The sequence below is a fragment of the Fukomys damarensis genome, unplaced genomic scaffold (genome assembly GCF_012274545.1).
Source record: "Fukomys damarensis isolate Sample0158 unplaced genomic scaffold, DMR_v1.0_HiC HiC_scaffold_37, whole genome shotgun sequence".
In the NCBI taxonomy this organism is placed as follows: Eukaryota; Metazoa; Chordata; class Mammalia; order Rodentia; family Bathyergidae; genus Fukomys; species Fukomys damarensis.
The window spans coordinates 32,059,909-32,069,796 of record NW_022900949.1 but is presented as its reverse complement, the minus strand read 5'-3'; the positions used below and the strand labels follow the sequence as shown (position 1 = coordinate 32,069,796).

Below are 9,888 nucleotides of genomic sequence, written 5' to 3'. Positions count from 1 at the left end.
TTTTTTGGTAGGGAATCGAACTAAGGACCTTGTGCTTGCAGACAGGCAGCAGAAACACTGAGCCAAATCTCCAGCCCAGAAGGATCTCTTTTATTGTTTCTCATAAGGCTGGTCCCCCAGCAGAGGACAAGCTACACTTCTGTTTCCTGAGGAATGTCTTCACGTCTCTCTCATTGTTGAAGGATAGCTTCCTGGACGAGGAGTCCTTGGCTGACCAGTGTATTTTTTCAGCACTTTGAATAAGTCATCCAGTGTCCCCTGGTCTCCATGGTTTCTGAGGCGACATCAGCCGTTGGTGTCAGTCAGGACAACTTCATGCTGAGGTATCTCTCCCTGGCTGCTCCTAGGGGTCTGGCTTTGGTCTTCAGCGGTGTGATGCAATGTGTCTCAGTGAGAATCTTCGGGTTCCTTGTAATTCTTGCGCATGCAGCGTGATGTCTTTGATGACACTGCGTTTGGGCCACCATCAGCTCTCTCCGCTCTCCCCGGCCTCCTGCAGGCACATGTTGGTGCTCTCCATGGTGTCCCTCCCATCTCCTTGGCGCTGCTTATTTTCCTTTATCTTTTCTATCTTCTCACACTAGGAAATCTCAGCTGATCCACTTTCAGGTTTGCTGAGTCTTTCTTCAGCTTGCTCATATAAGCGCCAAATCTCTCTGTGAAAAATGTTTTTCATTCAGTTATTGTATTTCATCCTCAGAATGCTCTTTGGTCCCGTTACAAGTCCTATCTCTTTATTGATCTCTATTTGTTGATATATCCGCCTCATGGCTCTCTGTAGCTCCTTGGATTTATTTGAAGTTGCCTTGGAGTTTGCTCAGTGAATCTGAAGTCCTGGCTTTCCTGTGGGCCGTCTCCATTATGCTTTTCTCTGTGTGTGTGGGCTGTACTTTGTTTCATTGCATGACTCATAATTTTTTTGTTGAAAAGTGAACATTTTTCCTATTATAATGTTGCAACCAGGATAATCACATTTCCTCCCCTCACCAGAGTATATTGCTGCTGGTTGTTGCAACTGCTGTTTCCTTAGTTCTCTTTTCTCAATTAACTTTGTGAAGATTCTGTCTTTTGTCAGGTGCAGCCACGGGGTCTTTGGTTCTTGCCATCGTCGGCGCAAGGTCTAGAAAACAGACAAATTCTCTGTCTGGAGCTAAACAGGAAAAACACTCTCAGTACTTGCAGGTGAATGTGTGTGCACTGGAAAGCACCTTCAGGTCTTGCGGCCCTGACCATGCAGGTGGACCCCTCTGGCAGGCGGGACAGCAGTTCAAAGCCCTGTTTCCCACAAGTGTCCTAGTTGATCTCCCGTCTTTCTTCCTGAGCCTTTGGTTTGTCGACAGTCCGCCCCAACTCTTTTCTGGTGCCCGAGGTAGAAGCTGCTAATGTGTCTGCACTTTGATGATTTTCCACAAACGCCTCCTGGCAAATGGCTTCAGCCAGAAGAGAGAGCTCAGAGGCGACCCTGCCCTTTGGGAGTCCCCAGAGAGGTCAGAAGGAAGAAACTATTCCTGATCAGCAGACCGTTCTGCTGCCCTCTGTACCTAGACCTGTGCCCAGAATGAGGGCACCTTTCACCAAGGCCACTGCTGAGCCAGGTTAATTTAAACACCACAGAGCTCTGCTGTCAATATGCTGGTGGGGTTTTGTTATTTTATCTTTCTTGATTGAGGATTTTCACAGCTGCTATAAATGTTTAGCTTTCCTAGTTCTGGTAAAGCTGGTTCTGATGGGTTTTGGCCATCTCTGAGCCCTTTCTGAGGAGGGATGGCTTCTCTCCACCAGGTGCTGGAGAGTGGGCGGATCTGTCCCTGTCACTCCAGGAACTCTCGTGACATTGGGCCCTGCTGGACTGGTAGTCTTTGTCCCCCAGTGTGGCTGAGGGTGAATACATGCAGCTGTTTCTCCTAGGGACACCTAAAGCTGTGGCTCTCTTGTCACTGTGGGCAATAGTCATCGGGAGTTCCTATGCTTGTAGGGGTGTGGGATCCCAATTATGCAGGAATAGGGCCGCTGCTAGGTACTGAGGCAGGGAAGAGTCCAACAGAGTCCAGGATTCTCTGGACTTCTGTGAGGCTTCCTGGCCAGTGACAATAAGATGGGCAGTGTAACAACTGCATTCTGACCAGTGCTCGGTGACCAGGGGCCCAGGTGCCCCACTGATCAGCAGCCCCACTGTGCCCACGCAGGTGAGAACCATCCTGGCCAGGCTCAGTGTCACATACCCATAATCCCAGCTACACGGGAGGCTGAGGCAGGAGACACACAGGTTTGAGGCCAGCAACTTAGTGAGACCCTGGAAGAAGAGGAAGAAGAAGAAAGGGAGGAAGGGGAGGAGGGGAAGGAAGGGGAGGAGAGGAGAAAGGAAGGAGAAGAGGAAGGAGAAAAAGAGAAAGAGGGAGAAGCGGGAGAGGAAGGAGAAGGGAGAAGAAAGAGGGAAAAGAGGAAGAGGAGGAGCTAGGGATGTGGAGGAGGAAGAGGAGAAGGAATAAGGCGAAGAGGAGGAAGAGGAAGGCAGAGGGGAGGAGCGGGAGGTGGGGAGGGTAGAGACGTAGCTTGCTGGGAGGCCCTGGGTTCAATCCCAGCAATACAAAAAGAAATGAAAGGAAAAGAACCACCTTACCTCCGACTCCGGCTGCTGTCCTCCCAGGGTTGGAATCGGGCTCTCTGTACCCATGGTGCCGCCCAAGCTTCCCCTTGAGACTGGCCTTGGCCTCCAAGCTGCCGAACCCATGTATTTCTCTTTGTCATCTCAGACACAGCTCCAGCCCCATCCTCTCGGAAGCGCCGTCTGCTGCCCTCCACAGCGACTCCTTCCTCACTCACCAACCCTCTCAGTCCTTCCACCGGTGTCTCCTCACTGCCTGGACCTCCAAATGCTGTGCGGGGGCCTAGGGCTCAGCCCCGCTCCTCCTCCACGCGTACCATCCCTGACAAAGCCGGCGTCCGTCTAGGCCAGACAGTTATAAGCACCTCCTGCAAGCTGACGGCCTCCACGCCACGTTCTGACCTAGGCCTCTTCTCAGACTCCCAGACGATGTGCTCCACTGCTCACCCCACCCCGCTGTGGTCTCCGCCTGGAGGATTAGACAGGGACCATCGAAAGATACAGTGAATGTTTACACTTTTCAAAGTTATGACCGTGAGAAGAAACTGCTGTGAATCCTCCTCAAAGTCCTCCCGCTCGCTCTGAATGCACTGGTCCCATTATTTTTGACGCTTTCTGCAGAAGCTCTGGAGTCCTCTTTCCTGGCTGTCTTTACAACGTGTGATCCAAAGGACAGTGAACACTGCTGCCAAGTGCCATCCAGATGAAAGTCAGGCTAGTGAAACTGCGATGCTGTGTCCTCATCCACCTTATTCACTGGCTCTGCGTTGTGCAACTCCTGGCTCTTCCCCAGAGTCAAAATGACCATGAAAGGAAAATGTTTTGAAGCGACGGTTCAGGACACTGAGGAAACCAGGACAGTGCGACTAAAGACAGGAAAGAGGGCTCTGACTACTGCTTCAGGAAGTGGCAGGGATGGCGGGATAAGTGTGTTCAAAGAGGGGTAGGGACTTCGAGGGAGGTTAAAGAAAGTCTTCTACTGTAAAAAAATTTTTCAATTGAAATAGTCACATGTTTCTAATGTCAAACCAAGCCTGTCCCAAATGTGTTGGTCAGTTTTGCATTGTTGATGTTGCAGAATTCCAAAAGACAGGAGAGACCAACAGGAATCAGGAGGATTTATTTTAGGTAAACACTGGCTCAATGGACTCCTGTGCAAAGGAAAAGGAACAAACAAAGAGACGTTTCAGTTTTTATACATTTGGTCAAAGGGGGTTGGTCTTTCTAGTGCCGTAGCATATTAGTTTACAAGAACAGGACAAGGACAGGCAGCTTTGTAATTTAGCCTTGTAAGAAGACAGTGTCTTATGAATCATATGAGAACAGGGTGTCATAAACTTTGTTTACGGAACATAGTTGTCAATTTTATTTGTACCAGAACAAGGAGTTACAGCTATAAGAGAGAGAAGGGGGATGGGAGGGGATGCCCAAGGCTGGGAGGAACTTGTTTTCTTTAAGTCCTGCTTCAGTGACCAAACACCTAATAGGACCAATTTCCAATGAGGAGTGGTTTGGCTCATGGTTTCAGAGCTTGTGTCTCCATTGCCTTTGGACCCGTGGTGACCCAGAACATCATGGTGAGAAGATGCGGGCCTCGTAGTGACCAAGAAGTACAACAAGAAGGGTCCAGGATGCCAGTGCCCCCTCAAGGTCATGCTCCCAGAGACCCAGATTCCTCCCACAAGGCCTCCTGAAGGCTGCATGACCTTGTCTAGCACCGTAGCTGGTGATCAGGCCTCCATGTGGGCCTCCAGGGCGTTTCCGGTCCAAACCACAGCCCACATAGATTCCCAACTCTCATGCCACTCTGCTGTGCTCGCTGTTCCCCTACCACAGGAAGCAGCAACTGTGACTCTGAGCCTGGGCCACAGATGCTGGTTTCCCTGATTCCTCGGCCAGGCAGAGTCTACCACATTGTAGGAACTGGTCTTTCTGCCCTTGCCTTCCTGCTGCTCTTTCTCAGCCCTGCAGCCTGAGTGACCTTCCAAAGAGTCAACCAGGCTATCTCACTCCTCTGCTCAAGATACTCCAGCGACCTCCACCACACACACAGGACAACCCAAGTCCCCACAGTGATGCACAAGCCCTGCGCAATCAGCCCTGTTCCTCTGCTCCCCAGCTTCACCGATGTTCCTGGGATAATGCCACTTGCTTTTTGTCCCAGGACCTTTGCAATGGTTGCTCCTTCTGCAGAGCTTCCCACAATACCCGCAACCCATACCCTATGTTTCTTCCAATTTTGCACATCAGCCTCTCCGTAATACCTTTCGTGACCACCCTGCTGTCCACACCACACCCATTCCCTCGGCCCTTCTGATGCCCTTCACCTGCTTTGTTCCCCCAGTGTTCTCTCTGCTTATTGCCCATCTCCCCATTCAGAACAACAAGCTCATGGAAGAGGGAACTATGTGCACAGCTCACTCTGTTGTCCTATGTTTGGAGCCAGCCTGCCAAAGGAACAGATGGGGCTGTGCTCTGGTAAAATTGAGAGATTATGCCACTGCCTGCCTCGCGAGCGCAAGGACCTGAGTTCCATCCCTGGTACCAAAAAAAAAAAAAAAAAGTTGAGAGATTAAATCAATAAGTGATGGATTTTTGTTGTTTTTTGGTGTGTTTTTATTTTATTTTATTTTTGGTACCGGGGATCAAACTTGGGACCTTGTGCTTGCGAGGCAGGCAGTAGAACCACTGAGCTAAATCCCCAGCCCTTTGTTTTTAGTTTTTTGAGACAAGGTCTCACTGTGTAGTCTAAACTGGCCTTGAACTAACTGTGTCACCCAGGCTGGCCTTGAACTCATTGCGATCCCCCTGCCCCAGCCTCCAAAGAGCTAAGATTCCAGATGTCCACCACCGTGCCTGGTTAACAAGTAATGAACTTATCCCATTTTCAACTGGATCTCAGGGATACATTCAAGACACCATACAGAAATCAGGGTTATGAACTGGAATTCTAAAGAAAAAGCTCATTGCTGACTCTGAACCTCTCTGTATGAAGCATTGTGATGGCCAAGCCAATCCGCTGCCCTCTGTATCCCTGGTCCAGCTTGCAAAGGAGAAGGGGCCTTCTTTTGTTGCTAGGAAACCTGAGTCTTGCGTGGCCTCCAGAGAGACCACGGTCCCCTCTGGTTCCTTTGCTGGGTCTCATTTTCTCTATCCACAGTATCTCTAGAATCTTCCCGTCCTGGGGCTCTAGAACTTGTTTTCACCTGAGATGGCCGTGGTGTTGATGTCTGACCTCACTTGGAAACGTGGTTGATAAGCAACCCCACTATCTCCACAGCCTCCATTCCTCCGTGTGAAACCCAACACCCACATTCCCAGGACGGCCTCTGGTGTGGACGAAGTGTCCTGTAAGCCCTCAATGAGCCTGCACACTGGAACTGTGGCGATAATGGGCTATATCTGGCCAGCCCAGAGTCCCGTCATGCATCAGACCCACTGAGGCCAGCAGTTATCTGCTGAGTGTGAATGGCGGCGGCAGAAGCCAAGGCTGTGCTGGCGAAAGGCAGAAGTGACTGAGTCCATCGCAGACCAGTCGCTGGCCTCTGCAAGTGGTGGGCGGCACAGCTGACAGCTGCCGCAGCCTCCTGCACTCTGTCATCGTGCTGCAGGAAGCAGATGACGCCAAGGCTCTCAGCCTGGTGACAGCTCGAGTGTTCTGATAAAGTTGTCAGAAAGTGAAAAGGCCAATCCAGGAAGAAGGAGTGTCTGTCCTCGGAGGTGTGCTGGCAAAGAGGAAGCGAGGACCAGGATGTCGCTGAGGAGCTGCACAGTGCCTGAGGGAGACCCTGTCTGTCCTGCTCTCTGCAATGGCATCGTGACTGCTCAGCGGCTCTGCTCAGAGACCCTAGGCCCAAGGCCGATCCCCTGGGCACCGGGGACCAGCGGAACAGAAGGGCTCAGGACAGGATCTGGATTCCATGGGGGAGATGAGAGGAAGGGGACCAAGGTCAGTGGAACAGGGAAATTGCTGGCATAGCCGGAAGCATGCACGAGGGGTGCTAGACTGGGTCCGACAGTGGCCACAAGTGAGTGCCACTGAGCCCCAGAGCACCCCGAGTGCTTGGGTAAGAGGCCAGATCAGAAAAGCAGACAGGCTGTGGACTGTGCTTCCCCACCGAAAACTGAAATACCTTGTTAGTCCTATGGAAAAGGTGGCCACTGTGACTTTCGTCACTACCTTGTTTGACATCACGTGGGTGTTTGGTGCTGCTTTCTGGTTACTCTGATGCTAATCTGTAGGTGCGTCTGAGAAGAGGATGCAAGGTGGTGGCTTCCTAATCTTCCACCTCAGTGTGACCCTCAGGCTGCCCAAGCTCCCTTCCCCACTGCAGAATTTGTGTGGAATCGCAATGGTGGAGACAGCAGCAGAAACCACAGGCTGGATGAGGTGCCAGCTGCACCTCCTCTGACACTCACAGGGGTTTTCAGCCAGGCCAGGACCAGCACCGAAATCTCTCTCTTCTGTGACCTCTGCCCAAAGGCTGCGCCCTCTTGATGTCTGGCACCTGTCTGTTGTTTCTACCCAGGCACACGTCACAGGAGGGTACCACCTTGTAGGGTGACAGGAGGGGTCTGGATGGCTTCCCAGCCTCTGGGTGTCAGGTATTCATGGCCTCCTTCTTTTGTTCGAAGAGAATTCCTGGAACAGCACCTGCTTTCTGATATCAATGCATAAACACCTCCTGCACCAAGTGGTGTCCTCTGGGGTCACATTGGTGGTCCTCAGGTGGCCTGCTCTTCTGGATGGGGGCTGGGAGCAGCAAGGGACCCTTGGTGGGTCTTGGGGCAGTAGAAGGGAGTCTGGGTTTATTCTAAGAGCAAGGGCCATTATTAGACGGCCTACTACAGAGACAGGCCATGACGTGATATTCATTTTTACAAGTTGTCCCTGAGAGCAGTGTGGCTGATAGAAGGGAGAACTGAGAGGACAGGAAGGCCCATTGGAGGCCACACAGCCCCCATGGACTCACATTCATGCACCACTCTCTGGCTTGGGGACGGGAGGCCCCGGAAGCAGGGTTGGGGGAGACGTGACCCGGCAAACAAGCAAGCAGGAGCAGCCAAGCCCAGCTATGTGAAAACCGTGACAAGAGCAAAGCAGGTCCTGGTGGGGAAGAGTAGCTCGGGGAGGTGAAGGAAACGTCTGGGGATGAAGGGCCCGCCTGCCTGAGGACGTGACAGAGCCATGGAGACCCAAATAGCTGGCACATCTGAGTCATGGGAGATAGCGGCGTGTGGTGAGGGCCGTGGCAGGGTCTGCAGAGGCTGCCCAAACAGCTCCAAATGCTCCAAATGCCTGGGCTCCAGACTGAGCAGTGAAAGGCTGTGCCACAGCCTGGAGCACCGGCTGCCAAAGCGCGGGCACAGAAGCCGGTAAGCCATCGCCTGCCAGCAGCTTCTGCAGGGATAGTTTGATTGGAATGACTCACCCACTCGTGAACATGTACTCTGCAGCTGCTGGGGTACTGCATGGCACATGCAGCCTCCTCGGGACAGATGCCACCTGCCTCCCAGGGCCCGGGCCAGCTCCTCTTCCTGCCCTGAGTGGCATTTTCGGGGCCAAGGAAGGCTATGGGCAGCACGGTGAAGTGGAGCTCGAGGCCATCGCAGTGCAGCCCTCCAGGGATCCTTGGGCACCATCCTTTCCAGGGTCTAGGAGGACAAGGCTCAGTGTGGCGGGTGGGACCCTGCTGAGTGACCACACGCCCGAGCCAGGCAGATCTGCTCTGCCTGGTGAGTGGCGAGGGACTTCCTTGTCCAGCCATCGCCGCCTGTCCCTCTCCTTCTCGAGCCGAGGAGACGGTGTGGGCCACGCAACTGTTTCCCATTGTCTGCCTGTCCCGCCTCAGCCACCCGGGGTGCCGGCCTAGGATGCCCATGATCCCCAGGGACAGGGGACGTGAGGACAGGGCCTCTATCCACATCACAGCACAGGCTGCCTCGTTTCTAAAGAAAAACAGTAAATAAGTAAAATAGTTGAGCACTGTGTTGGAAAACTAACCCCAAACATCTGGGTTTCTGTACTCTGGGAGCTTATTTTCATTCCTTTGGTTCTGATAAATATTCACAGAGTAATTGAGTTAGTTTTTTGTTTTGTTTTGTTTTTAAGGAGAAGAAAGCCAGCTGTGTTATGTAAAGCCACGGTGAAAATGAGGGCAGGGATGAGCAAGGAGGATTCTGACTGGCACAAGGCTGTTGTCACCGAGCAGCCCACCAAGATTGGAGTCAGAGTGTGTGCTTCAGGGCTGTCCCTACAGCATCTATTGGGCACCCACTGAGTGCCTCAGAGTGGAAGTCACCAAGGTCTTGCTATTAACAGCCAACACGCAGAGGTCCTGGGACAAGAGAGCAAGAGCAGGCACTGGTCACCAGCCTCACTCTCAGGACAGTCCTTACACAGGGTTCTCCATCTGCAGAAGGGGGCATCAAGAGCACATCCATTTGTCCTCAAAGGCCTCTGCTGCTGCTTGGAACAGCACAGTGGGCACCGGGCTATGTAGGTTCAGAAAGGGCAGATTCATACCAAGGTCAGACAGTGTGAGGAGCGGGGATGTCATCCCTGCGCACAGAGGGGAGAGGGGCACCCAGCCCTCCAGGAAGGCCCTCAGACTCAGCCGCCTGTCTGGGCTCCACTCCGAGCTAGCACTGGGCAAACTCGGTCTCCACACACCAATTTTTTCCTAAACACCCCAGTGGAGTCTCACGGTGAACTGATTTCCCTGGCTCAGTTGCATGCCGTCTCCAGGCGGATCCTGCAGCCACGAGCTCCTAGAACAGCTCACCACCCTTGACTAAATAAATGGTGCTTTGCGTCCTGGGGAATCCTTTGTGGGCGCTGAGCCTGGCATGGGGGTGTAGGAAGCATCTGAGTCTTCAAGGGTGGAAAAAGGGGGAGCTGGGGTCACAGGGTGGGGGCCTGACCCTCAGGAAGCATTTGTGTGGTTCCCCTGGGAGCCTGATGGGAGGGGAGTGGGGAGTCTGACCCCTACTCTGGCCTCCCGTCAATCCTGGGACCAGTCCCTCACAAGTGCACCTATCACCATGTCCCTCTAGGTCCCGGGCTGCAGACAGGGACCTCACCAGGACTTAGCTAACTGGCTGTCCTGCCCTGGGCTTTGGCCTCCAGAATTGCAAGCTAAGCAAACCATTTTCCTTTATAAAGTAGCCAGTGCTTTGTGTGTTTGTTGAGTACTAGAGACTAAACCGCAGAGCCTCCTACATGGTAGGCAAAAGCTTTACTAGGCTACATCTCTAGCCTTTCTTTTTTCTTTAAATTTTGA

At 52.6% G+C, this 9,888-nt stretch overlaps 1 protein-coding gene across 2 annotated transcripts; it reads right to left on the bottom strand.

The window, feature by feature from the left end:
* Nucleotides 1-3,678: 3,678 nt before the first annotated feature.
* LOC104871840 lies at nt 3,679-8,570 on the bottom strand. Of its 2 annotated transcripts, none has more exons than XM_033759748.1 (2): nt 8,038-8,570; nt 3,679-3,756 (listed from the first exon to the last, which is right to left on the bottom strand). In XM_033759748.1, the coding sequence occupies exons 1-2, from the start codon at nt 8,530-8,532 to the stop codon at nt 3,730-3,732; spliced, it is 522 nt and encodes a 173-aa protein (XP_033615639.1). In that variant the 5' UTR covers nt 8,533-8,570; the 3' UTR covers nt 3,679-3,729. The 2 variants fall into 2 exon arrangements, with proteins under 2 accessions (XP_033615639.1, XP_010636203.1); XM_010637901.1 differs by lacking the exon at nt 3,679-3,756 and adding an exon at nt 7,163-7,358.
* Between the last annotated feature and the right edge of the window lie 1,318 nt (nt 8,571-9,888).

Bases quoted from the DNA above. Each gene is read 5' to 3' on its own strand.
- LOC104871840 (XM_010637901.1), bottom strand. From the start codon at position 8,532: ATGTGGATAGAGGCCCTGTCCTCACGTCCCCTGTCCCTGGGGATCATG. The intron at 7,359-8,037 runs GTGAGTCATTCC...TGCTGCTCCCAG, and splicing joins GAGTACATGTTCACGAGTGG to CCCCCATCCAGAAGAGCAGG.